At 48.8% G+C, this 27370-nt stretch overlaps 10 protein-coding genes across 10 annotated transcripts; 5 read left to right on the forward strand and 5 right to left on the reverse strand.

Annotated features, from left to right (window-relative positions):
* Positions 1-422: 422 nt before the first annotated feature.
* Positions 423-1969, forward strand: N7508_007757 (uncharacterized protein; the record flags this gene model as incomplete). The annotated part of the gene is made up of 2 exons (XM_058465821.1): positions 423-629; positions 698-1969. 2 exons carry the CDS (start codon positions 423-425, stop codon positions 1967-1969), a joined length of 1479 nt encoding a protein of 492 aa, XP_058317149.1.
* A 3018-nt stretch (positions 1970-4987) lies between these two features.
* N7508_007758 (uncharacterized protein) lies at positions 4988-5719 on the reverse strand (the record flags this gene model as incomplete). Its single annotated transcript, XM_058465822.1, has 1 exon — positions 4988-5719. One exon carries the CDS (start codon positions 5717-5719, stop codon positions 4988-4990), a length of 732 nt encoding a protein of 243 aa, XP_058317150.1.
* A 1727-nt stretch (positions 5720-7446) lies between these two features.
* On the forward strand, positions 7447-11371 carry N7508_007759 (C2 domain protein; the record flags this gene model as incomplete). Its single annotated transcript, XM_058465823.1, has 5 exons — positions 7447-7800; positions 7854-7889; positions 7939-8316; positions 8373-9860; positions 9917-11371. The coding sequence occupies 5 exons, from the start codon at positions 7447-7449 to the stop codon at positions 11369-11371; spliced, it is 3711 nt and encodes a 1236-aa protein (XP_058317151.1).
* Positions 11372-11612: 241 nt separating this feature from the next.
* On the reverse strand, positions 11613-13001 carry N7508_007760 (uncharacterized protein; the record flags this gene model as incomplete). The annotated part of the gene is made up of 1 exon (XM_058465824.1): positions 11613-13001. One exon carries the CDS (start codon positions 12999-13001, stop codon positions 11613-11615), a length of 1389 nt encoding a protein of 462 aa, XP_058317152.1.
* A 1064-nt stretch (positions 13002-14065) lies between these two features.
* N7508_007761 (uncharacterized protein) lies at positions 14066-15260 on the forward strand (the record flags this gene model as incomplete). Its single annotated transcript, XM_058465825.1, has 7 exons — positions 14066-14078; positions 14130-14199; positions 14264-14373; positions 14430-14520; positions 14565-14662; positions 14715-15070; positions 15117-15260. The coding sequence occupies 7 exons, from the start codon at positions 14066-14068 to the stop codon at positions 15258-15260; spliced, it is 882 nt and encodes a 293-aa protein (XP_058317153.1).
* Positions 15261-15567: 307 nt separating this feature from the next.
* On the reverse strand, positions 15568-16524 carry N7508_007762 (uncharacterized protein; the record flags this gene model as incomplete). The annotated part of the gene is made up of 1 exon (XM_058465826.1): positions 15568-16524. The coding sequence occupies one exon, from the start codon at positions 16522-16524 to the stop codon at positions 15568-15570; it is 957 nt and encodes a 318-aa protein (XP_058317154.1).
* Positions 16525-18067: 1543 nt separating this feature from the next.
* On the forward strand, positions 18068-19827 carry N7508_007763 (putative DNA polymerase iota; the record flags this gene model as incomplete). Its single annotated transcript, XM_058465827.1, has 2 exons — positions 18068-18112; positions 18160-19827. The coding sequence occupies 2 exons, from the start codon at positions 18068-18070 to the stop codon at positions 19825-19827; spliced, it is 1713 nt and encodes a 570-aa protein (XP_058317155.1).
* A 754-nt stretch (positions 19828-20581) lies between these two features.
* On the forward strand, positions 20582-23052 carry admB (uncharacterized protein; the record flags this gene model as incomplete). The annotated part of the gene is made up of 2 exons (XM_058465828.1): positions 20582-20648; positions 20699-23052. 2 exons carry the CDS (start codon positions 20582-20584, stop codon positions 23050-23052), a joined length of 2421 nt encoding a protein of 806 aa, XP_058317156.1.
* A 545-nt stretch (positions 23053-23597) lies between these two features.
* cdc31 (putative cell division control protein Cdc31) lies at positions 23598-24522 on the reverse strand (the record flags this gene model as incomplete). The annotated part of the gene is made up of 2 exons (XM_058465829.1): positions 23598-24095; positions 24250-24522. The coding sequence occupies 2 exons, from the start codon at positions 24520-24522 to the stop codon at positions 23598-23600; spliced, it is 771 nt and encodes a 256-aa protein (XP_058317157.1).
* A 457-nt stretch (positions 24523-24979) lies between these two features.
* N7508_007766 (uncharacterized protein) lies at positions 24980-27004 on the reverse strand (the record flags this gene model as incomplete). Its single annotated transcript, XM_058465830.1, has 4 exons — positions 24980-25795; positions 25940-26341; positions 26385-26825; positions 26903-27004. 4 exons carry the CDS (start codon positions 27002-27004, stop codon positions 24980-24982), a joined length of 1761 nt encoding a protein of 586 aa, XP_058317158.1.
* Between the last annotated feature and the right edge of the window lie 366 nt (positions 27005-27370).

Raw genomic sequence — 27370 nt, forward strand, 5'->3', positions numbered from 1 at the left:
GATCTCCATGCTCTAGCGGCTGACACCAACCGAGTCCAACGAGATCCCGATGTCTCCGTAAGCCCGTCTCCGTGCCGAAAGACGCGCACGCTGTAGTTTAACCGCGGCTAACCAACATTCTGGGAGTAATGATTTTCTCCTGTCTGGATAATTTTTGAGCACGTTGTCGATCACTATGTCGGGACTTTGTGAAAATCACATCATCAACATCTTTCTAACTATTGTAGTGGAACCGTTAGGCCGAATTCTACGTCAGCGTTTTCCTTTCCCCTTCTGATGTTTTCTTTTTTTTTTTCCGACGTATTTTTCACGAAGAACAAATGGAAGATGGAAAAAGGGGCACAGGAACCTAATTGCCATAGAAATTTCCCGGTTCACTCTTTTCCAGTCTGTGTGCCACATCGCAATCCATTCGGTTGACAATGAATTCAGACACGACTCTTTCAGAGATTCCCCGACCATACAGCTGTTTTAGCAAAGGAAAAAAGAGATACATTGTCTCTACAGCGGCTGGAGCTGGCCTATTCTCGTCTCTATCAGCGCAGATTTACTTCCCGGCCCTGAATACGTTAGCTGATGATCTGAATGTGTCTGCCTCCCTGATCAACCTGACTGTCACGAGTTACATGGTATGTAGGCCCTATAAAACATTTTGATATTTGCAAATAAAAGCTAACGACTCGTTTCGCCCGGGTAGATCTTTCAAGGCATTGCTCCCATGTTTATTGGCGACTTTGCAGACAGAACAGGCCGTCGACCCGCGTATATTATTTGCTTCATTATTTACATCGCCTCAAACATTGGTCTCGCTTTACAAGACAGCTATGCTGCTCTCATTGTGCTACGATGCTTGCAGAGCTCCGGTATTAGCAGTAGCGTTGCGCTATCTGCAGCCACCGTTGCCGATATTAGCACCAAAAAAGAGCGAGGATCGATGATGGGTTTCGTCATGGCAGGGAACTTTATGGGACCTGCAATCGGACCCATTATAGGTGGTCTGCTGGCTCAATATCTGGGCTGGCGATCTATATTCTGGTTTCTGACCATCGCTTCTGGTGTCTTTTTGCTCCCTCTTGTGATGTTCCTCCCCGAGACAGCGCGAAATGTCGTCGGCGATGGTTCTGTCCCAGCACAGCCATGGAATCGACCATGCATTCAATATTTCTATCGCCGGGGCTCAAGTAAAGATGCCGCATCTTCTAAGGCCTCCGATGAACGTCCAGATAGCAATGACTCGGACAAGAAAATCGAGCACAAGCTTCAATTCCCTAATCCACTCAAGCCTCTCAAACTTGTGTGCCATGTTAACTCTATCATTATCCTGCTGGTCACCGGGGTTATAATGGGTGGAAACATGACTGTTCTGTCGTCCATCACGGAGATATACACCGCACAATATGGTCTGGATGAGCTTGAGATCGGTCTCTGTTATATCACGCTAGGCACTGGATCCATCGTGGCCTCAGTTGTGACAGGCAGACTACTCGACTGGAATTATCGTCGCATGGGCTCGAAAAGGGCCGTCGAATCTACCCCCGGGCAGACATCGGAGGATCAGGTCCCAGTCGAGAAGGCTCGAAGCATGGTCACCATCCCACTTGTTGTCCTAGGAAGTGTGACCGTGCTGGCCTTCGGATGGGTGCTCAAGTATGGCGAGCCCTTGGCAGCCCCTGAAGTTCTTCTTTTCTTCGTCGGAGTCGGTCAGACAGGTGGATTTATTTCCACTTCTACCCTTTTGGTCGATCTGCACACATCAAACCCCGCCGCTGCGACCGCCGCTAACAATATGGTCCGATCGTTCTTCTCTGCTGGTGCATCTGCTGCAATTGATCCAATGTTAAGTGCAATGGGTCGTGGCTGGGCATTTACCCTTGTTGCCTTCATTCTGCTTGGTACTATTCCATTCCTGTTGTTACTGTGCGGAATGTGGCGCCAAGACAAGGACCCTGAGTCGAGGTCGGAGGAGTAAAAATATCTTAATAGAATAAAAAGATACTACTATAGATGACCGGGTAGATGGAGGCAAACAGAAGACAGACTTGAAAGTCAATGGAAGCTATAGATGACTTTCATTATCAATCTAAGCACAACATGCTCCTTTCGCAGCCTTACATGATTAAGCCACCATCTTTGAACAACCACAAGCTGAGGCAGTTGAAATGGTCAAAAATGTTGTGTAGCAAGAACAGTACAACTCCCTAATGTTTTATCAGCTTTCTTTGAACGTTATGCAGGCTACTAATTCCTTTTGCGGATTCCACTCGACGAGCTTTACCTTTGAGGGAAAAGATGGTGTCTTCGATACTTCCTCAGGGAGCAGTTAAACTTTCTCTGCCGAAACTTTGACTCTGAACCTCATCTACCCTATTATGACTATCTGTCTCTCTTCCATCTCACTCAAGCTTCCTTTTAGTTTATTTTGCTGAGACTTGCAATTTCCTAAAATCAAATATCAGCTGGTCAGCCATCTCGCACAACCTGATCTACGGCACCCATCATTAACACTAAGAAACGCATTTTCTCTACTGACATATTACCAGGCCAGGAGTCCAAGCGAACCAATAAGGATGTAATGCCTTTGCATGATTCTTTGGGGATATCATTGAATGTCATTTGAATATCGTGAAGTTTTCTTCTCTCCCTTTTCTGGTGGGAGAGATAATTACGACATGCATCTACCAATATTGGAAATTGGTCCCTAGCCTGCGCCTGTTCACATATCTTTAGTGTGGCGTTTGGAACATGCCATGATGAGCTGTCAATGAACAGGATCACGATGATCAAAATTCCCATGCCTCATCGTGTCATTGAACAAGGATCATGACAATCCGGTAGTACAAACCGGGGAGGCGTTCAGGTCATCCCAACGAACGTCAAGGTTCGGCGGTTGACCCTAGTTCCCGACTCTTTTACTCTACTCCCTCTGTTCTGTATAGCTGAGAACATCTTGATTGATATATATATGCATTCTCTGTGACTTGACCTATTGACCTATGGATTCAGCTCCCCATTCAGCTTCCTGTGATCGTGATCCACTTCGGCCCGATGATCTACCGCGGAAGAAGATCCGAAAGAGACCCGCAGTTTTTGGGAGTATATAGAGCTCCTTGACATCGGTAAGGTTCATCTGACGAGTCTCCGGATAAACATAGTAAAGTGCAATGCAGCTTTGTTTCTGATGGCGACCCCAGAGTGTCTTGCCTGGCTCTGTCTGTCGTAGCCAAGATCTCTCTGAAACCCAGAAATCTCCCGACGTTGACTGTATCTCACTGAATAATTGAATGGTTCGTGTGGAATCCATCTTTGAGAAACTCTTACTGCGAGTGGACTCTTCTGATGTCTTCGATCCGAAGCTGGAAGACGCAACTATCAGTTCAATTACGACTCCTCGGGCCATGGTTCCCATCCAGGATAATGCCCCAATCTTCTCCTTGTTCAGTAACTACAAGATCTGTATCCCAGTATAGGATAGGACTTATTATTTTTATCTTGCAAGACTTGCGCTGACTTTTCTACTTAGCTCGAATTTCGCCAAACAGATGCTGTCTCACCCCCGTCCACCAAACCTAGTCCGACCAACCGGGAATTGTCAATTATTTGTCGAAAGCTCATATTCCTCGTGCCATCTCCCAATACTCTTCGACTTATTTCTGATACTGATAAGATTGTCTGGTGGGTTACCCGGCCCAAGCTCTTCGAGGAATGCGCGGACCTATTTAAACCCAAATCCCGTGTATACCCTTTCCAAGACTCACCCGGATTTGATAACAAAACCCTGCCTCTATATCGCGCGCCTCCAACTACTGCCTTCGGGCTATAATCTTGCAGGTCTCGGCCTCTCATCAACACCAAAAGTTAATGTCGAAAAAACCTTGTCCCTGGTGGCAGGATTGTTAATTGCTGGCGACACCATTTTGTTCAACATTGATGGAATTGAAGCTTTGTGTCTGTACTGTGAAATATGGATGATGGGAGGAAATATGAGAAGTGCTTGGCTATTGAATCACCGTGTCTTGGAAATCTGTCAGATTCTTGCGTTCCACAGGCCTCCCAAATCCAGTTCACTCCGGCCGACAGAATTAGCACCCAGACAACTCTTACGCTGTTGATAGGGTTATGGCCTGTTTAGAGGATCTGTCAAACAACGACCCTACAGAAAGAATTGCAAGTTGAGGGTTCCATATTTACAAACCCTCAGAGAGGTAGCGAAAGGGAACGGCCATCCGGGATATCCTTCAGTTGACCCAAATGCTTCTGAGGATGAACGACCCAGCCAGGTATGCCATTGCTTATTTTGGAACGATCTACCTCGAACGTCGCATACCACTGACCCCTGCCGCAAAGCCTCAATGCACCTCCGCCTCCAATGACAATGCCTAAGCCGAATGTTGACTCACAGGTTCCATCGTCGGCGTGGATGAGTCTCATTCTAGATGATCCGCTAGCCCAGTCGACGAATCTGGACGCCTGGTCAAGTCACAGTTCTGTTTTAGACCCAACCGCCGAATTCTGGGCTCTAAATTCTGAATTCAACTTGCAACCACATTGCATGGGTTTCTTTAGCGATGACTGGGGCATGAGCTATATCCGAACTAAAGCTCCCCTTGTCCTCACCAATTTTGTGTGTCTTCCACCTTTATATCTCGTGGTCTGAAACATTGAAATACTTCGGCGGTTATCTCTTGGCATTTTCTTGTTGGGATATCTTGAATCTTAGATGATTGGGGAGGCACTAGTTCGTGGGAGTTGAAATGAAACACTAGCGCTATTCAAAATTAATCTCGAGGTGCATTCAATAATCTTTCCTGGGTCTTTTAAGGCACTATGCCCCGTCACTCTTCAAATATTGGCATATTAGTCGCCTTTGAAGGTAAACATGATATTGTACATTTGTTTTTCGTGTACCCCTTTCCTGTATCTCTTTTCTTATCGTCAGCTCCTATTTGAAGACCATCCCAAATAGAAACTAATTCACAATGATTCAACATCAATCCTTCTTCCAACCATCTATCAACCGGCTAAGCTTCCCACGCAGCTTTTCCTCTTGGCCTTCAGTGTGAAGGCTCTTATCTCTCCTTTGCTTGTCGAAAAGTGCAACAAAGCTGCTCAAGGCTATCAGGTTAAACTCATCACCATATGAAGCAACCATCTCCAGTATACCACAAGTAATTGAATCAGACGTCTTCTCATGAACAACAGCAACGGCGTTACCCGTCTCTTCGTCCAACAAAACAAGGCTTGAAGTTTTGATCCACTTGAAGGAGTGTGATATTTTTGTTGTGGAATGCTCGTCATTTATCCCTGGAGGGGGTTCGATCATCGCCGCGAAGCGATATTGCACTTCGCTAGGGGCATCGCAAGTCGATTTGGACCACCATGCAACAAGCATCTTCCTATGAGATTGATGTGACTTATTTGGCGCTTTGAAAAATGCGGTATCACACTCGATAGAGCTTGTCTTCGCTCCATATCTGCACTCAGCGATCTCTCGTCCGGGCATTCTGTTGCCCTTGTATATGGTGAGTTCTGGTTTTGTGATCTGATTTTTGTGGACTTCAATGTAGAACGCGAGTTTTTGATCTTCAGAAATCACTTGATAGTCGTTTATTGGACGATTGATAAGATAGAGAACCGATTTCGCTTTTGGTGTTGCTACCGTCCCAGCTGTCAATGGATCATTGGCTTGGTATGGAGGTAGAGATCCATTGGTGCCGCTCATTGTGAAGGGTTATCGATCGACTGTGGTCATATTCAGATGCGCAGCAGAAAAAATCGCACGCTTGCAAGTGTTTACACATTACGAGCTGTCTCTATCTCTATATACACTGCTTTTTCATCGGGGCTTGTTGTGACTCAACCAAAACAACGCCAATAGTGCCCCAAACCTTATTTGGATCCCGAGTCATTCGACTTAATCACGAGTTACGCCCCGTGCTTAAGGCAGACACTGGCTTGATATAGGGCGTGCGGGCACCCAATGTGGCTAGCTCCCCACATTCTCCCTGATCAGACATGTGTCAACCACGCATTTCGGAAACTCTAATTGGTCGCGTCTCAGTGCTCCGCCCATCAGGTGCAAACGAGGGAAAACATCAATGTCTGAGTTGTTGACGAATAAATGATTGTTTATGCCTTAGATCAAACAGGCTAGCATATTTTTCTAGTAGAGTGTAGGATCAAGGTCTTGGTGTTTTCAAATATTTGGAATGGTCAATATAACTCCACAGATATATACATCCTGTCCATAAGTATACAGATACAATCTCTGATCTTACCCAATCTATAAATGGCAAGTTAAAAGCAATGAGTCATGCGGACAAGAGTACCCCTGTGAATCAATTGTGAAATAAACAGTCAAGGTCACCTATACTTCGATCAAGAGTGTGTTCCAGGAAAAGCAACCAACTTCAGGAATCTGAAGCTGGGGTTGCATATTTGCTTGAAGTCGATGATTTTCGAATGGCCATTTGGATCGGAGATCACTTTCAGTTGAACCAGTCGTCCACTCAGAAATACCTACAGAGCAGCCTGACTCTGGTTTTGCTTGTTGGTGCCTGGTGGTCAGCCCACACGACCGACTTTCGGTGTCAACATCAATGATATCTTGATTTACTGGACTCCTCATAAAAGCAAGTCACCCTGCCACACAAGCAAAATAAGGGAAAACACACAGCATAGTTTATTTGTCGGTCAATTGATCTGCGACCACGAGATCTGATTCATACATATAGCTGGGTTCGCATCGATCGAGACACAAACATGGGGACTCATTCGACGCAAGTCCGTTGATTTACACCTCAAAAGACAGTTATTAGCTCAGAAAATCAATTTGGTTTCAAGATATACTTCTATAGTTGGCAAGGGGCGCCTTGGCAGAGGATGATTGAAGTCATTGATTATCACGATCCCCTATGACATCATCATAGGATGCGCTATCACATCGATTGACGATCGGTTTTTGCGCACTCGAACTAAGAAGAATGTAGCTCCTCCTAGATTAGATGGCCTGTTTTATATATTATCCGTTCATGTGGGAAAAGTAGCCAGTATCTTTAGGCCGCAAGCTAAAAAAACATCTGGATCGGGGTCAACGCCAAGACTAGATGCCAACTCAATTAACAAAGAAAGACAGCAAATCCTGGCCAGGCCAATCAATTGTGGAGTAAAAAAGTCGATCTCAGCTCAAGTCACAAATAGATGGGCGGTCGAGCTGTTACTATCGTCATACCATTTCCCGGGTTGAACCGATGACGTAGCCCTGGGGAAAGCTCCTGGCCCGCATCATCCCTCTTGTGTCTTGTTATTCATCCTCTGCAAATTATTTTGATCTATTCCTCTGGCTCCAGGGGCTGGCTTTGAAGGCATCTCATCTCCAACATTTACATTTACCCGCCCTTGAGCTACGATCAACCTGACGAAATCCACATCGCAGAACGCCCGCCCACCATGGCAGGCCAGGAATCGAAGGCTCCTCAGAGCCGGCGAGTCGGAGACCATTGGAGTGGCGCCAATCCTATCCCCACCATCCACCACTTCATGGAAAATATTGACGCCGAGAAGAAGGAACGGGATCACAGAATTGACGAAGAAAATCGGATCAAGAAGGAAGAAGCTGCTCGCAAAAAGGCAGCAGAGAATTCGGAGGAGAAGCCTGAGGCGACAGATGGAGATGTTGTCGCTCACAAGGCACGCGAAGTCTCACAGGCCAAGGTGCGCACTGTGACCGATCCGACTACGGGTAAGGATATCGGTGTGGAGGATCAAGATGAGACATCTATGGATACTGTCAAAAACCCTATGGTATGAGCAGGACCTTCTTCAGCTTTGTATATTTTATACTGATGGATTAACAGTTGACTGTCCCGAACGCCAATATTGGAAAGCCTACGGTAAGTCCCCCTGGTATGACAATATTGGCATCAAAACTAACAAACATAGAACGGAGTCCAAACTAGCGCCGACCAAGAGCTTCCAGAATATAAAGAAAGTCAAGATATTACAGCTCCTCCCGATCCAATTGCTGAAGGCACCACCTCCGATGTTCCCATTCGAGGAGAAAAGACGAACGTTCTGTTCCACCCTACACCAACAGTCTCCTACAAGCCTATGTTTGATAATATTGAGAAACGCGCTACAGCACTCTGTATTGGAATTCCCGTTGCCATCATTATTCTGGGTCGGACGTTTGGAGGTTCTCTTTGGGGACTGGTTCCCTTGGCCTTCTGTGTTACGAGCGGCGTGTGGTTATGGATGCAGGAAGTTATCCGGAGTGGTCGAGATATGGAGTGGAGTAGTGAGCAGCTCCGTGGTCAGATGGTGAGTTCTCCTTCATTTGTGCCTTATCAGAAACCATAGTATTGACAGTCAATTAGGCTACTGCGAACCTGCTCCCCGAGTCTGTGGAGTGGATGAACAGTTTCCTCGGTGTTGTATGGGGATTGGTTAACCCAGAAATGCTGACTCCCATGGCCGACACTATTGAAGACATCATGCAAGTGTCTGCACCCAAGGTTGTCGAGAACGTTCGAATCGCAGAAATCGACCAAGGAAACAACCCACTTCGGATCCTGAGCATGCGAGCTCTTCCCGATGAGCATGTTCAAGAATTGAAGGACAACATCCACGAAGAAAACATGAAGAACAAAGATCCACAGGAGGCCGCTGCTGCGGAGGAAGGAGGCAGTTATTACAACATGGAAGCCTCCTTCGCCTACCATGCAAAGCCATCCTCCCAAAATGCCTCATCCAAGGCACGCAACATGCACATGCAACTTGTATTCTATCTGGGTATCCGAGGACTCTTCGGTGTCCCTTTCCCTGTCTTTGTGGAGCTGATTGAGTTAGTCGGAACCGTCCGCATGCGCTTCCAAATGATGCCTGAAGCTCCCTTCATGAAGGATGTTACTTTCACCTTGGTCGGTATTCCCCATGTCAAGGCGGGCTGTATGCCTATGCTGCGAAAGGGAGTCAATGTTCTCAACCTCCCTCTCATCTCAAACTTTGTCAACTCCGCCATTGGCACTGCATGCGCCATGTTCGCAGCTCCCAAGTCCATGACCATGGATCTTGGTATGATGCTGAAGGGCGATGATATCCACAAGGATACTCTGGCTCTCGGTGTGATGTGGATTCGCATTCACCGCGCAGCCGGTTTGAGTAAGCAAGATACCCGTGGCAGCGAGGGCGGTGGCAGTGACCCATACATCAACCTCTCCTTCTCAAAGTATGGCAAGCCCATGTATTGTACTCGTGTCATTACGGACGACCTTAACCCTATGTGGGAAGAGACTGCTGCTCTCCTCGTGACACCTGAGTTGATCAAGGCAAACGAGAACCTGAGCATCGAGCTTTGGGATTCGGACCGTAACACCGCGGACGATATCGTTGGAAAGATTGAGCTGCCAATTCGTGAGATGATTCAGCACCCCGGCCGGATGTACCCCCAGGTATCGAAGCTTCAAGGTATGGACGAGGGCAGTGAGATGCCTGGCCAGCTGCATTGGGAGGTTGGATACTTCGGGAAGCCCAAACTGCGCCCCGAGCTCCGAAGCGATGGTAAGAAGAAGGATCTACCCGAGAATCTCAAGGGTGATCCCACCTTCGAAGACGAGAAGGGTGCTATCAATAACGAAGAAGAAGATGCTGTTATGCACACGCCACCCGATCCTATCTGGCCCAGTGGTATCGCACACATTGTTGTGCACCAGATTGTGAACCTTCAGATTGCGAACATCAAGGGTAGTGACGGTAACCGCAAAGGCAAGGAATATGAGCCTGCGAAGCCTTATGGCGAGAACACGGAAGAGCAGGGAGATGATCTGCCCACCAGCTACTGCAAGGTTCTGCTGAACGATCAATTGGTACGTAATTATAGATGCTCGCCATATATGACTTGACATGCTTACCAATATTCCAGGTCTATCGCACTCGTGCCAAGGCTGTGAGTTCCAAGCCAATTTTCAACGCTGGTACTGAGCGCTTTGTTCGTGACTGGCGCTCTGCTGTGGTAACTGTGACCGTTCGGGATCAACGCTACCGTGAACATGATCCTATCCTGGGTGTTGTTCCCATCAAACTTTCCGACATCCTCCAAACTAGCTCCCAGGTCACCCGTTGGTACCCACTGGATGGAGGTATCGGGTTCGGGCGTATCCGTATCTCTATTCTCTTCCGTCACGTTGAGACCAAGCTCCCACCCAACATGCTTGGATGGGATGTCGGAACTTTTGAATTCGCCGGACAGAAAGTCACTGCCAAGGACTATGGTAAACACACTAAGATCAAGTTGCGCACCGGTGGCAGCACTGGCAAGATCCCACGACACAAATGCCACTTGGATGGAAGCGATGCTACATTCGACACCTCTGATGAGACATTCCGGGATTCGCTCCGTATGCCAGTCAAGCATCGTTACCGTTCCCCTGTCGTCTTTGAATTCCATAGCCAGGGAAAGCGCGGCTCCGTGGCCTACGCCGTCCTGTGGCTCCAACATCTCGTCGACAATGAAGAAACCGACATCGACATTCCTATTTGGACAACCAAGATGGGTGCCCGTCTCACTCAGAATTATGTTACTGAGCAGAACTGGCGTGCCAAGCAGGTTCCAGGCCTCGAAGACCTGACTGAAGTAGGACGTCTGCAGTTCCGCTGCAAGTTCTCCCCAGGGATCGATGAATCCCACGAGCGCTTTGTGGTTGACAATGATTCACGCGAGACCTTTGAGACTTGGGAGGCGTGCATGGCACAGGGTGTCCGCTCTCGCAGCGTCGAAATCGAAGTACCTGCCGAAGTCCAAGAAAAGCACGAACAATCTCTGATCGACGGACGCGACGTATTGAAGCAGGCATCGCCCGCCGAGCGTCGGAAGTGGATTTCGAACGATGGCTCAGACTGGAGTGGTGCTTTTGGCCATGACCCACGTGCGTACACCGATTCTATCGGACGCAAGGTCGCCGAGCCAGGACGTGACTCGCCTCCCCACGACCCTGTCACCCCACCTCCATTGAAGGGACAGCCTTCCTCTAAGCCAAATATTGAGGAACAGGATCATACCTCTCCCGCGTCGGATGATGATACCTCTGACTCGGAGAGCCAGGAGTCGTCTTTGTCCCAGGGACCCTCAATTCTCAGTGGTAGTGCCAGCAGCAGCAAGGGCAATGCCGGGGCTTCTTCTTCGATGAGTAGCAGCCAGATCAACAAGGCAAACAAGCGTAGTGAGCAACGGCAACAGCGTGGTATGATGCAATGGCGCCCCGCTCGGAATGCTGCATTCGCTAAGGATGAGGCCAAGTTTGCGTTGCGGAAGATCAAGAAGAAGATCGGTGCCGGCGACCTCACGGGTCGCGAGCCTGATGTTGAGACGGAGACTTAACGAAGAATGACTTGTTTCGGGGCTGGAGTTTGGGGTACTTTTTATCGAGTTCACTTTCCTGTATATTAAAATGTCATTTTCATTTAGCTTTGAACAAAACTGATTCTGATAAAAGATATCGAGCCGTCATACAACATAGATACAATTCGCCTGATCACATTACTGTACACACAAGTCCTGCTGCAACAGCTAACTTCCCGTTAGTACCTTTTTCCAATTGCCCTTTTGGATGAGATATCACTTACCTCTCAGCAACCATACCAGATGCCACACCAGACGCAACGCCACCAACCGCACCCTTGAAAAGCTCGCCTTTCCGCCCATTGAACTGTTTATGAGCATCCTGAGCCTGTTCAACCTTGCGGGCATTCTTGACTTCTGTCTCGCGTTGTTCAACTTCATGGCCACTCCTCTCTCGTTGGTGACTATTGTTCGACCGCCGTGCCATATCTCTGCGCATTTCCTCGAACAATTGCTCCATATATTGCAGCTTCTTCTCTTTTGCCGCAAGCTCATGTCGAATTTCCCGGGCTATCATCTCACGTTGCATATCTCCAGGTGAGGCACAGTCCTTCTCTTGAAGGCTTTGCCGCCGAGCAACATCCCTGCGATCCTGTTCCATTTTTTCTTCGTTGTTGCGTAGTTCCTTCTCTCTTTCCACGAGCTTCTCTTTCGTTTTGGCAATTTGTTGCTCGTAATTCTTTGCTTCTGCTTCAACGAGAATTTTGACCTGGAGATCTTGAGCTTGTTGATCCACATCCCTGCGAGTTTCGTCCAGAGGCGCCTCCGTATCACGTAGTTCGTCTTCTTTGACGGCAATCTGCTTCCGGAATTGCTTGTCCATCTGCTCGAGTCTTTCCTTCCAAATCTTCTCCTCCCTGTGATGCAAATCTTGCATTGAATTTCTCAATGTATGTTTCTCTTGCTCAGACTTCCTCAGCTGTTTCTCAATATCATCCTTAAGCTCTTTTAGATTGGCGGCATATGCAGAATTCGTCTTGGCCAGCTCCCGCTTCATCTCTGCCTCTATCCTATGCAGGTCCTCTTCATATTCTCGTCTAGCTTCATGCATATCTCTTGCAACCGCAATACCCGCCTCCGTCTCACCAAGAGCCTTTCGTTCCTCAATGATCTCGCGTTGAAGCCGAAGTACCTTCGGAGCCCGTTGATCAGACTGGTCAACGAGATACGACACGATATCACGCGCGGAATCTATCTCGTCGATAGAATCTTTGATCCCTTTCTTGTTATAACGAAAAACAGCCGCTCCACGCGAGACAAGAGCACCAAAAAATCGCTGGTCACGCACAAGCTCAGCCTGTCGCTTCTTTAGCGCATGCTTCTCCCCACACAAAGCTGTAGTAGATTCAGGCCACATGGTCGTGGCGATGGCAAGATTATCGTAACAGTCATATCCACACATAGCTTTCATCATATCAATATTGCGCAGGGTGGACCCTGACATCCGATTACAGCTGATTGGATGTAGCATTATGATGCCGTGGATACGCACGCCGTTTGCATATGATGCGCCGAGATAGCTGGCGAGTATGCTTAGAGTATCAATGTCCGAGCGATCGGTATCGTTAAAGCCTGGTGTATCAATCAGGTAGATCCGCAGGTAATTCATTTTGAAGTCAAAGACATCTATTGAGTCGGTACCTAGAGTCTCTTATTAACGATCGAAGCTCAAACATGCGAGCCATTCCACTTGCAGGAGTACAGGCCATGGCCAACAGTGACCTCTTTCCCAGTGCATCGAAAAATGAAGGTGCTTTTGCCGGACCCTGTCATCCCCATCACAAGGATGAACCTGTTGTTTGGGTCTGGTTTGATGAGGCCGGTAAATACTGAGAAACGCCGAGCCTGATCGGCCAACTGCCCAGCTGCGGATTTGATATCCATGACCGCTGGAATTCGTATATCGGGTATTAACAAAGATGAGTGGGAAGGTGATGTGAATGTGCCCAAGAAATACGGTTTGGACTTTTCAAAAATTGTGAATCCTCATATGAAAGCCCCAACCCTTCTAGGAAAGTTGCAAATGAGCACAAAGTCCAACCCGCTGAGCCTCAGTGCTCCGCCCTTCCCCAAAGTCAAGATAAGGCGATCATATCAACAATAGGCTCTAAATCCCGAACGTCCTGCTGGGCTGATTTGTTCATCCAAAGAGGCTTATTTCCACAGAGACCAGCCTATCAATTCCTGCGCTAAGTGGCTCTTTGGCCTTGTGGCGTCTACGCAATTGATACTGTCATTACCTCGGCGCCTAGGTGCGAGATATCGCTGGCAGTGGCGCAGTCACGCATGGACTAGTGCTTTACAGAATCCTTGAAGTGAGGGTGTCATTTCATGCATTATTTGTGCTCTTATCCTCTATTTTTTCACCTTTTCCTTCACTTCTTTTTTATACATTTCTCAACTGCCTCCGATGGGCCATGCAGATCCTATAAACGCGGGAGTGTGATTTCCGAGGTCGTGCACTTTGACAGTTTAAACTAATGCAACTGGATGAGGGGGCTCGAGCATGCGTTATTTCGCCTTGTCAGTGAGGCTTGAAATGATTCAATCTCTTAGTATAATTCCTCTGGCTGGTATTTGGGCAAAAGAAGGCTACGAAGTGAATTTTATCTCATCGCATCTTTGAGAATTGTTCAGTTTCGACATCGACATATTAATTATACTGTGCAATTAATGGAACCACTTGGTAGGTTTGACTCTTATCATTGCAAGGACCAGCAACTAACTCGATTCATAGTGATAAGAGGTAGGAATAGGCATGGCAATCCATATCAATCAGTGGACTTTCGAGGTGGTCGCGCCCCAGGGTAAGCAGCTTCTTATCCAGAAATGGAAGTATTCAATTATATGATACTAAAACTCAGACTCAAGGCCAAATGATGTTTTTATCGCGGTGATGGGAGTAACAGGATCCGGTAAAAGTTCCTTCATCTCACTATGCGCAAGAAAGCGAGTCGAAATCGGCCACACACTAGGAGCCCGTGAGTCTAGCTCGACCCCTGAACATCAGATATCAACAGTATCTAACAAGATGCAGGCGCATCCGTCGTCGACGTCTACGCCTACGAGCTACCAGACCGCACAGTATACCTCATCGACACACCGGGCTTCGACAAGAGTCTGGATCGGTGACTGACTCATTGTGACTGTCTAGTCAGATGACCGTCCCAAGGATGCGAAAGGGATCAGGGATGCTAGCAGCCATCAGCGACGGAGAATCCCACGGAGGAGCATTAGCATGGATTGCCCGCTACAACGATGGGACTTGGGGTGAGAAATGAATCCAGGGATGACCACTTCATTATTTCTGATGATCAAATAGACACCAGCGAAGGCCTGCTAGAGCGGTATGAACATCTAGGCGAGCAGATCACATCTCGAGGCTTCCAGAAACTCGAGATGTGCGTTCTCGGACCAGGCAATGCATACTACGCCCGGTGGCAAGATGGTAGTTGGGCCTGTCATGGAGAAAGCGAATACAGAAACGCGATCAGGACGTACAGCAGCATAGACGATGGGTCGACGATCTTAAATCTGGCTCTTGGGTACGGGGGCTCATATGTGATTTCCTATGGGCGCCGTGATGATATGCGGAGGATCAAATCTGTTTGGAATCTGTGCGGGCACTATGAGCATCTTGCGAAATTCTTGGAAAATAACCACGATATAAGCATTGCGGTAAGTTTCCCGGTTGATTGTGGGGAGAGGAATCTGACATTAGCAGGCTCTTGCGCTTGATCCGACGACTAACACATCTTATGTTATCATCTTCGAAGAGACTAATAGTGTTGGCAGATGGCACACACGATGGTATGGGATCCGAAGATTGGAAAAGCCCGTTCGAGACTGGTGGCATAAAGCAGGATAAGTGTGGAGTTGTTTTGTTTGTTTCCACTGTGGCACTTATAGATCTCACCCATGGTCGGGTAGTTTTGTCTTACTCTTGCAGAGATGTGAGACTGGTGAAATCGTGTTCCTTAAGATCGTGGATATAATACTAAAGAAACATCAAATGCTAAAAAAAACCTCCTAGCCAAAGAGAGCAAATGCACTCCAAAACAGAAAACCAACCCGCGCCTCTATATGACAAGAAACATGATTCGTAAATGATATGTGCGTCACCATTAAGCATCAGGGAAAAAATGGTAGCCAAGAAAACAACCCATGTCGCAAATTTATTGATGACCGGAGTTAGCGGATGTCTCAGAGAGCCCCAACTCCGATGGGGGCGATAAAGATTGCACAGAATCATCTGCCCGATTTGAGTCACTCCCCACCGGACCCAAAGTCCACTTCCACTCCCGACGGCGCTTTAATCGACCTTGGTGAGGTGTCTGGGGCGTAGACGCGGCATACGGATCAGCCTCAAACCCATCCAGCAAAGCTACCGCCCGAACCTGGCGCTCTATACGAAGCGTGCGCCGTTTCTTGCGCTCCTCCTTCGTGAGTGAGATATTATTATCGCGCGCTCCTTCGTCAGCGCTAGTGTCATCGCCCGAGGCGCTCTCGGACAATGACGTACTAGAATCCGAATCGCTATTTTTTTCGTCTTCGTTTTCGGGGCTGGGGCCGGGGCCGGTTTCAAGTGGGGTCTTGTCTGCCTCGTTTTGGACCGTCTCCGCCCGGAGGAGATCTAGATGTTGGGCCGTGTAGCGTTCGGTGCGGATCTCTTCTTCCAGTGGGCACCGGTAGCTGACTTGTTTCTTTGCTGGGAAGAAGACTCGGCGGGTGCCTGCGTTGTGTCCATTGCCGCCCGCAGAAATGGAGCCTCGGCGCCTTGAGGCTGAGTCGAGTGGGGAGTTGCGTAAGATGCTGCGGACGCCAAGAGGGAGTTGGTAGGGATTGCGGTAGTTGAAGACATTATTGGGGTGGGTGACGTAGGGTGAGGTCGGTTTGGGGTTGAACCGGGAGGATTTCACGGGAGAGCTGGTGGCGGAGGAGGGGGATGCGACATCGTAGGCATTCTTGAAGGTGTTGCGGACGGTGGGAGAGGATGTTGGTGCCGCTGCGAAGGAGAACGATAGGCCGGTTGTTGAGCTGCCAAATGTGCGAGGGAGAGCAGTGGTTTGAAGGGTGAGTTTGGGTCGTGATGTTATCGTAGTTGCGTCTGTCGGAGGCGATAGACAAGACATGATGGATTACAGCATGAAGGAGAGTTGTCAAGAAGATCAAGAGTGTCAAAAGAAAGAAAAAAGAGCCAGTGGCGGGGTTGAACTAAGAATAGAGGAGGTTGGCGCTTGCGATCAGCACTTTATGATGTGATGGGAGATGCAGGATGTCACTCTACTGCATTCCAACCCCTAAATTCTGAGATGTAAGGTAACTTCGAAGAGTCAAAGTAACTCTGTGTTCATGGAGAGGACTTTAATATTAAGATCTACATCTAAAGAGATTTACTGATTCCAGAATGATTCCAGACTCTTGTGGAGGCCGAACTATCGACGCCACAACCAGACTATGTCTTTGCCGCTCTAAATCTGGCTGAATCTGGCTGAATCTGGCTGAATCTGTGCAGTCACAGTAGTCACACCAGTGTATTGTAGTTAACTTAACTTAATCTATCTTTGAGACATTGTCCTCCGTGCATCGACATGTACTTGCAATCCACGTTCTATTAAAAGATCGGTGGGTCTGGCGATCATGACTGTAGGTTACCTGCATTGCGAACGGTGGCGAATATGCTAAATATGGTATAGTACAGATTGTTGTTTAAATGGGCTTACAATCTTGGTGTGTGCTTCCACCTAGAATTTGACCATTATATTAGCCTAGACTTCGCTTTGCTTAACGTTGTTCTGGTTGTAGGCAGACATCTATATTCCGTTTCCATCATGATGTCGCATTGAGGGCCTCCCTACCACGTGGAAGTTCCCCTAGTGCCGAAATCCATCAAGACATTGATAACCTCCGTTGTTTCAATTTTGCAGGCAATCTCATTTGGGATTATGCCAAAGCGCAAAATTTTATCGCATATTTCTAAAGCCGTTGGCCAGAGCTTTTTCAGCGCTTCTCAGTCATTCCCAATGATGGCGCTGGATACAAGAAGCTGAGAAAGAAAGCGATCTGGGGTCTCCATGTTATCAATGAACTCCAACTTATGCGGTTCTTTGTCGGAGATTTCCTGGAATCCGCCTAGGCAAAGCGGATGAAACATGTCTTTGTTATTGGTTGCTGATCGCAACAGCATGAATTGCACAACATCTTCGCGTAGCGAGTCCTTTTTCTTCTTTGGTTTTTCCCACCATTCTAGGACATGTGTTGCTTCACGTACTATTCACCAGTCGTACCCTCAAGATATCCTTTCAATGACCATGTATTCACTACTTCTTGGCAAATCGGTAGTAGGATCTCGGCGGGCAAGTGTTTTTAGTACAACTTTTCACATTTTACCCACACCGATATAAGTCCCCATCTCCATACAACGTATCATAGACTGAGTTGTCCAAAAGACCAAAAATGACAAATTGACTCCAACAGGTATGTATGTACACTATCGTAAAGCTCCAGTTTCTATTTTAAGCAAGCGCCACACAAACACCCGTGCCACATCCACTAGCCACAGTGGCGGCCTGTTCCTGGCTCGACAGCTGCTGAGTACAATGCAACTGTTCAGCCTCAGACACATCTCAGCCCATCCGATAACTCCACTGATGGACCTAGATCATTTCAGGGTCCATGGCTGTACCCCCACGAAACGACGGTCGGGTCATTCTCCACCTTGTGAGTGTTTTTGTTTTCGCCATCGGAGCCAAGCTCATCGTGTCTAGGATTATGACTGCTTCTATGCATCAGTCTTTGAGGTTGAGCAGCCAGCACTGAGATCTCTGCCACTGGCTGTTCAGCAGAAACAGATTGTCGTAACATGCAACTACGAAGCCCGACGGCGGGGGTTGCATAAATTGCAACTCATCAAGGATGCCAAGCGTATCTGTCCCGATGTGGTCATTGTCTTGGGCGAGGACTTGACCAAATTTAGGAATGCATCGAAGGAGTTGTACTTAATTGTTCGGTCCTTCATTTGGGGTGGACGTGTTGAAAAGCTGGGGTTTGATGAGCTTTTTCTAGATGTCACTGAAATGATTGATTACAACACCGGCGTCTTGAATCCGAATGACTTGTCGAACTCGTTTTTTGTTCTTGATCGGAAAGACCCTACTGTCGGCTTTGCTTATGATGCCACTCGATACCAGGGATTGACCTTTCCGGCGACAGAGGCTGCGCCTATAGCTCAAAAGGATCCATTTTCTCTAGAAATGAGGCTGCTTGTTGCTTCTCATTTTCAATGGTTCTTGAGAAGTCATATGGAACATGAGATTGGCTTCACGGCTACGGGTGGAATTTCAACATCTAAACTGCTGGCAAAGTTAGTTGGCAATGTCCACAAACCCAACGGACAAACCACACTTCTGCCGCCATACACGGCGGCGGGGGATAACCCCAGCAATGTCACCCATTTCATGGATGACCATGAGATTCGGAAAATTCCTGGAATTGGCTCACGGGTTGCCGAGAGACTGAAGGCTCATATCTCAGGGGCAGAATCCGTGGACGAGAAGATCACTGTCCGAGATATCCGCCAGCTCCCGGGAATGGGGCCACCCTTGCTGGAAAAGATCCTTGGCGGACCAGGCTCAGCGAAAGGGGTCGGGACGCGCATGTGGAGCATTCTGCACGGGGTGGACAATACAGATGTGCTCGAGGGCCGAGACGTGCCCACCCAAATCAGTATCGAAGATTCCTACGGCCGGCTTGATACCCTGGAGAGCGTGAGGCGAGAGCTGGTCACACTTTCACGAAGCCTAATACGTCGCATTAGGACAGATTTACTTGAGAGGAGTGACGAGAGCACTCCCCAAGGGAGATGGCTTGCTCACCCTCGTACTCTGCGACTATCGACGCGGCCAAGGCCTCCGCCAGATATGGACACTACCCGTGCATACAATTTCAATCGCATTTCCCGGTCAGCACCTTTGCCATCTTTCATGTTCAGCCTGGATGAGAATATCGATGCCTTGGCTGAAAGACTAGTCAAAGAAAGCCTCTTGATTATGTTCCGAAAACTGCACCCTGAAAAAGCCGGTTGGAATCTCAGTCTGATGAATGTTGCGGTAACCAATATGGTTGAGACAGCCGGCGATCAGAAGCAAAGCAGTGGACGGGACATTAGCAAGATGTTTCGACAGCAGGAGACCGTGCTTAAAGACTGGACGGTTCAGGAACCTGAATCCCCGTCGGTATCTGTCCAGGCTTCCCGAGCTCCTATTGGCGGTTCGCCTGGGACTGAGCCACAGTCTGCCGAGGCCGAGGATGGCTGGGATGATGGCGACGAAGATGAACCGCTGGCTAGCAGTGGTGTTCTCTGCCCTATCTGCGGGGCATGCATACCTCATTTCGCACAGGTGGCACATGAGACGTATCATTCTGCTCCAGAGTAGTCTACGACCGTGGCGAGAATAGTCATTTCAAACGACACTTTCTACCAGGTCGTTTATCGTCATTCATGTTTCACTGTGTATACATTTGCCCCTTGGGCTCCGACACACAGTACTACCCATATGTCAAAATTATGCACACTGCAATGAGAGTCACAATATATTTCTGGCCTTACCAAGTGGTGGATTTAATAACCGGTTGGCGCCTTGGCTTGCAGCCATTGACGCGTACTCATTTGAACTATTGAATGCTGTGAATAGTGTAATTCGTATTCCTTATGAAAATATATTTGTACCTGAGGTTCCAGGGTTGCAATAGATGTGGCGTTGTCTCCCGTGACTACAACATCTTCCGAATGCAAATGTGAATCTAAGCCCTGCAGAGGGTTAAGCGCCAAGGGCATAGGCAGCATCATTAGAACAATCGAATGAAAATAGCCCACTCCACTTTAGTCGCTCAATCAGAACATGCGAGAGATGTTTCAGCCCGCCGTGCCAAGCCAAGGTCTCCGGGGCCCGTCACGGCCATTGGATTCCTCAGACCTTGGCAAACGGCTGTGTCGAACCCTTTGTGATCCCTCTGACTTCTTCATCTTCCAGTCACTCGTTCTGATATTCAAGTCATCTTTCTTTTGAGTTGACGCTCGTTGACCTGAGGTGGACCCGATCCCTTTCCCCATGATTGTCAGCCAGGACCCTTGAATCTCTTATCAGCCTCAAAAGACCCTGGACCCTCAGACCCTGGGCCTGAACTGCGATGAGGTTCTCCCAAACAATTCTGCCCTTGATAGGCGCAGTATCGTCGCTCTTTCAACAGACATACGGTACCGTCTCCTCTTTTGTCCGTTGCTGTGGCAGCGCTAACTCTCAACAGCACGGTCACAAGCCTCTGAGGCTATTCGCCATGTTACGCCAGTCGATAATGCCATCATCCGTACCCCCTCACACCAAATAGACCATCTGTCCAGCTTCGATGTTACCTTCAACCTACACCAAGATGGCAAGCGGATAAAGCTAGAACTCGAACCGAACCACGATATCCTCGCCGACGATGCTTACGTGCAATACCTAGGCATTGATGGTACGATCAAACATGGTGAACCGATCCAGCGACACGAACACAAGGTGTTCAAAGGCCGCGCACTGGTAGGATCAGGTACAGGGAGGTGGACGCCCGTTGGTTGGGCCAGAATCACCGTTAAAAGGGATGGCCAGGATCCCCTCTTCGAAGGTGCCTTCAGCATCGACCATGACAAGCACCACATTGAACTGCAGTCGAACTATATGCACAAGAAGCGCCCGATTGATGCCGATATTGAGCCGAGGGGCGGAGAGTTTATGCTCGTCTACCGAGACTCAGACATGTTCCAGTACACACACAATGAGCTGAAGCGGTCGCTTGACTCCTCCTCTCCCACTGGCTGTGGGTCAGATACTCTCGACTACAATGCCGATCTATCCAATTCTATCTTCCCATACGGCGTCGACGCATCTGACGGGCAGTGGGGTGTTGCCTCGCTGAACTCGCTGTTCGGCCTGAGCAAGCGTCAATCAGACACCAGCGGCGTGTCCGGAAACACGGGCGGTGTTAACCTGCAAACGACTATCGGTGATACCAGCGGTTGTCCCAACACGAAGAAGGTCGCTCTGATCGGAATTGCGGGTGATTGTGCATTGACCGAATCATTTAAGTCTAACAATGACACCCCCAAGGCCGCTGCTAAGGATTGGATCATTAATGTTGTCAACACGGCATCCAGCCTTTACGAAGAGTCTTTCAATGTGTCGATTGGCCTGCGAAACTTGACACTTTCCGAGACGGGCTGCACCTCTACAGGTGCTTCTGGTACGCCGTGGAACGTCGGTTGCGACAGCGGCAATGTTACCTGGCGTCTCAATGAATTCTCCAAGTGGCGTGCTCAAAATGCCGATAGCAATGCTTATTGGACTCTTATGACTGATTGCCCGACAGATAGCGAAGTTGGCGTCTCCTGGATGGGTCGGTTGTGTTCATCTGACTTGACCACCGCTGGTGACAGTTCTGTTACCGGTGCCAATGTTGTTGTTCGCAATTCTGGTTCCTCCTGGCAGGTTTTTGCTCACGAGACTGGTCATACCTTTGGTGCTGTTCACGACTGTGATTCGCAGACATGTGGTAAGAAATTGCAGGATTCATCTCAATGTTGTCCGCTGTCCTCGTCAACTTGCGATGCTGGTGCGAAGTATATCATGAACCCATATGCTAGCAACAGTATGACCAAGTTTTCAGAATGCACCATCGGTAACATATGTTCCGCCATCGGCAGAAACAGCATCAAGTCCTCTTGTCTCTCGGACAACAAGGGCGTCGTGACCATCAGTGGCAGCCAGTGTGGTAACGGTATAGTCGAATCCGGCGAAGACTGCGACTGCGGTGGCGAAGAGGGCTGCAGCGACAACTCCTGCTGCGATGCATCAACCTGCAAGTTCAAGGACAATGCTGTCTGCGATGACTCCAACGAGAGCTGCTGTTCCAACTGTCAATTCTCTTCAGCTGATACTGTCTGCCGCGCTAGCACAGGCGTATGCGATATCGAAGAAAAGTGCAGTGGAAACTCCCCCTCCTGCCCGGACGACAAGTACAAGGATGACGGCTCATCCTGTGGCGACAAGAGCCAGGGCCTCAGCTGCGCCAGCGGCCAGTGCACCAGCCGTGACTACCAATGCCGAACAGTCGTCGGCTCCCTTCTAAACACAAACGACACCTGGGCCTGTGAAAACACCCAAGACCCATCCTGCACTCTAGTCTGCGGCGCCCCCTCAATTGCCCACTCCTACGGCACAACACCCTGCATCAGGATGAACCAGAACTACCTCGACGGCACACCCTGCGACTCAGGCGGCCGCTGCAGATCGGGCCAATGCGAGGGCTCCTCAGCCCTAGGCTGGATAAAGCAACACGAGAAACTGGTGATCGGCGTCTGCGTCGGCGGCGGTACGCTTGTCCTCCTCGCCCTCTTCTTCTGCATATACAGTCGCTGCCGCCGCAGCGCCGCCCAGCGCAAGATGCGCAAGGCTATCCCCCCCGGTACATACAGGCGGTACAATGGACCCCAGCCCTCTGCCCGTCCACCCCAGATGAACCAGTGGCATGGTGTGCCCAATGGTGGGTATCAGAATGTTCCCCCGCCTGGTCCGCCTATGTATCAGAATATGCCACCGTCAGGCCCGCCACCGCGCTATGCTTGATTGCATCTCTTCGTTGTTTTCATATTTCAGTTTTTATGGGTTTAATATGAGCATCTGATCTTACTGCACTTGCATTCGGCCCCGTGGGGGCTTTTGTTTCGTTTGATTCTGGGGTTGTTGTTTGGCGTCAATGCGGATGAATAGTGCGGGCCTTGTTTATGATCGGTCCTTACATTGGCAGGTTGGATTTGGACATTCATTTTAGCTGTGGGATTGGATTTGGATTTGTATGGATTATCATCTCGTTAGATACAGTGCGAGGGACATGGATCTACAGCACCTAACTCATGTCAATTGACAACCTTGTACATGTAGTAGTAGTAATTCTCGGCTGAAGATCTTGAATCATGGGAGGATATCCATTCGAAATGCGATGCAAACCCAATCGATACTGTAAGAAGAGTAGGACAGCATATTCCAAAAAGAAGCGATACAAACAAAACAGAAGCAGGAATACAGTACTGAAAAAATGACCTAACACCAAGGAAACCCATGCACACCCAACGACAGAGCCAGAGAGAGAGAGAAGACCCCCAAGCTCAAGCCTATTGCCAACAAATCCCAACAAAAGCCTCACGAGTAACACCACCAACCCCCTCAAGATCAAACTCCTCAATCATAGCGCGTAACTCTTCCTCCTCAAGCCCTGTCTCACCCAATTCTCGGGCAACACGTCTCAAATCCTCAAGATCAATGAAGCCCTTAGCCCCCTCATCGAACAATTCAAAAGCGCGCAGGATCTCATCACGTGGATCCCGCTCAAGAATCTTCAACGCGGTGACAGCCTGGAAAGAAGATAACGGCATAAGCAGGTTGGACGGGTGTTGCGGGTTCGAGACGGGGCCCTTGTTTGACTGTGCGGCTTGCGGGTTTTGGGATTGGCCCGCGGCTTGTTGAGCTTGTACTTGCGGGCGTGGTACGCCGTATGTTGTTAGGAGAGAGATAAGCTCTTGTTTGCTTAGGGTGAATCCTAGAGCGCGGAAGGCGACGCGGAGTTCGTGGTAGTCTAGGTGGCGGTCGCGGTCGAGGTCGAAGAGGGTGAACTGGTGTTGGGTTTGTTAGCTTTATATGGGTGGTGGTTTGGGGGTGTCCAGCTTGGCTCTGGATCTGAAATGGATGGTGTGCCATCTCCAGTTGAATGAAGGTGGAGGGCAATCAAGCCATGAACATGAACAGCAAGACTTTGGGGATCCTTACCGCTTCATTAATCTCCTCCCTCTGCTCCTCGGTCAAACGATTAAGCGGATTAGCATCCTGCGCAGGCCCGTGAGACTGCGCGTTCGTAGCGGGCTGCGCATTCTGCTGATTTTGCTTGGGGCCATCGGCGAAATCACCAGTATTGGGATTGGCGAGGCCGCGATGCCGGGAGAACGATGAGGCGCTGAAGGGCATGGCGTTCGCGTTGACTGAGCGGTCGGGCATTTTCGTGCCAGCGTACGAGCGCGACGCGAAAGGTTGGCCGGAGGCCATGGCCAGTGGGTGGTGTTCAGATTTATTGGAAACAAGGATTGGGGATCGCCAGCATTGTAGAGGGGCTTGATGCTCTTGGGATGGAGTTGGGGTGTTGGGCGGTGGGAGGATTCTTGAGACGCGACGCGGGCGGAATGGACGCCCAATGCCGCCCGGTGTTTTTCTTTTTCTTCTATTTTAGGGGTTTTATGTTTAGGATCATTTTTGGGAGTTATATGATTTGGTTAACTCAGGTTATTGACATGAATGTATTGAATGAGTGATCAGCAATTGGGGTATCAACTATAGCAAAGCTTCCCATGTTCCTTGCGCCTGACTCCTTTCAGCACATGTATGCCATAATAAACACAGTGAAAATCCAAGAATAAATCACAACCACTTCGGTTACAGCAAGGCGTATGACAATCGAAGACAGAGAAAAAAAACAAAACAAACAAGCTTAAGTTGTGCTTGGACTTCAAGAGCAACAGCACTTGCCAGGGGAACATTCAGTGAAATGATGGCAACATCCTTCAGTGCCCTCCTCATGATAACAGGTGAAATTGCAACAGCTGCAAGAAGATGAGCCGCCACCGGATTCAATGGTCTTGAAAATATCATCAACTTCCCACTCCATACTCGGGTCAGCCCCGCGGTCTTCGAATCTAGTATCTGGCAGATCAGGTAGAGTCTCAGTTGAGTCCGTACTTTTCAGGGTTTCCAAAGAGCCCGAACGGGAGAGTATGCCGGCACCAAAGATTTGATCGGTATCTTGGAGCATATAGAGTGGGCCATTCAAGTACAAGTCTGCGAACGATGCACCGAGGAGACCGTCTTGTGCCATGGGGAAGGGTGTGGCAAATGAGGCACTCATTGTTACCAGTGCCTGAGCAGCATTCAAGAACACAGGAGATGCCGAGGAAGGAAAGTCATCAAACAAGAATGAAGCCATTGCGTAGCATGACTCTGGGGGACGATGGGGTTTCCCAAGGTCAGATGTTTCCCGTGAAAAGGCCATATCGAAGGATGGAGAAGGTAATTTCGGGATTTTCTTGTCGAAAACATCTTTGATATCGCATATTTTCATATACTCATCCGTGGGATAGGTATAATCCAATACGGATTTGATGACATCGCACATCTTGCGTATCTGACAGTCGTCACCAATAATTCTCTTGATGACTGGGTCGTCTCGCACCCTGGAGACCCCGTCCGCAGTTCGCTTATAGAGTGTCCAAGCGACAAAGATAGGATGAAGCTCCTGCTCCTTGCTCTGTTCCCAAGCCAACCTAGGCTTATGATATAGGGAAGCATATATGTCACAGCAGAGTTTCCAAGATCTGTTGGCTAGCCGTCTCACGCAGCGGACCAAGATCACAAACACAAGAAGCCTTCCAGACGCAACATCAGCTGCTTGTGCAAAGATGCGAGAACTTACCATACATCGGGTGACGATGAACAGCTTTGTCATTCCGGTGGCCGTTTCAACAAGTGAGTTGCTGGAGTATGAAGCTTCCAGTCCAGACAATTCAATACAACCAAGACAGTCGATAGCAATGTCAATAAATGAATCGATGACTTCTTGTTGTCGCATCAGGTTGTATCTGGATTCGGTGAAAATCCAAGTCCGAGATCCAAAAGTATCTTTTCGACAGATTCTCAAAGCCCCGTAGAACATGTCTGTCGTCGCGAATACGACGCGTTCCATTTCCTTCAACGCACACCACCCTTCCTTGGATGGTAAGTTTATGGCACCAAGCATGTACAGCTGCTCCGGTCCTCGAATGCAGATATGCCCCTTGAGATATGCCCCTTGCCACTTACGCAGTGACTGCATGAGCTGCAGGGCTCACATTTCTTCTTAGATCGCACGCACCACATACACGAACCACCGCACTTTCCTCTTTTTGGTTCTGTATCTGGGCCTGGGTGCGAGTGATCCTTTCGAGGGGAAACCTTTCAGGGCTGACCGGGTCCACTCGGATGAAATTGTAGGGTCCGGTGGGAGGAACCAAGGGTTGGTGGTTCATGGGTGAGATATGGCGTAAATCTACCAGCTGTTGCACAAACGGGAGCTGCTGCTTGGGCAATAGTTGCTGCATGAGCGGTAGCTGCTGCATGGGTGATGAGCAATACAAAGGTACCGCGCAGTCCATGACCCGTGAGTGATACTCAGGCCCAAGCATGAGAAGGGAGTCGGATGCCATCGCCGTATGGGAATACGCGCACAACAGTCCTCCTTCGACAGGCTTTGGCTGAGATAGATCTAAGACCGATGGAGCTTGACCCGGAACTAGGAGAGGAGCGAGCAGTGGAAGCGGTTGCTGAAATGATGATATTAATACTGATCATACATAATGTGATACCCCCTCGAGTAGATGATGAAAAGGATCAAACTCACGCTCATAACAGGGGTTGATATTTCAACACGTCTGCGCTTTAGGGGGCGAGGGGTATATGCCAGCCACTCTTGACCTACAGCATTTGCAGCCTGAGTTGCCATGGTTGCGCGTGGGTATGATAAGGCTAGATGAAAAGGAGAGAAAATTCTCAATAGCAAGGTAGAAAAGAATGAGGATAAATTGAGGATAGATCGAGGATGGGCTAAGTAAGATGATCCTCTTTGTAAATGACCAAGAATGAAGAAAGAAGTGTGAAAGAGCTTTCGAAGTATAAGATTCCAGGCCTGAGGAGTCACTGGCGCAGAAGCAAGTACGACAGAGTCATGTCATGGTTCCTGTCATTTATAGTTCCAAATAGGCCAAGTAAGGGCCATGCGTGGCGTATAATTTGTACTCATAAGGTATGATTTATACATGGGCGGTGAGGTTCATACCTCAGGCCATATGGATATCATTGTATTGAAGTA

This window comes from Penicillium antarcticum, assembly GCF_028974205.1.
Source record: "Penicillium antarcticum strain IBT 31339 chromosome Unknown utg000008l_segment0_segment0, whole genome shotgun sequence".
NCBI classification, from domain to species: domain Eukaryota; kingdom Fungi; phylum Ascomycota; class Eurotiomycetes; order Eurotiales; family Aspergillaceae; genus Penicillium; species Penicillium antarcticum.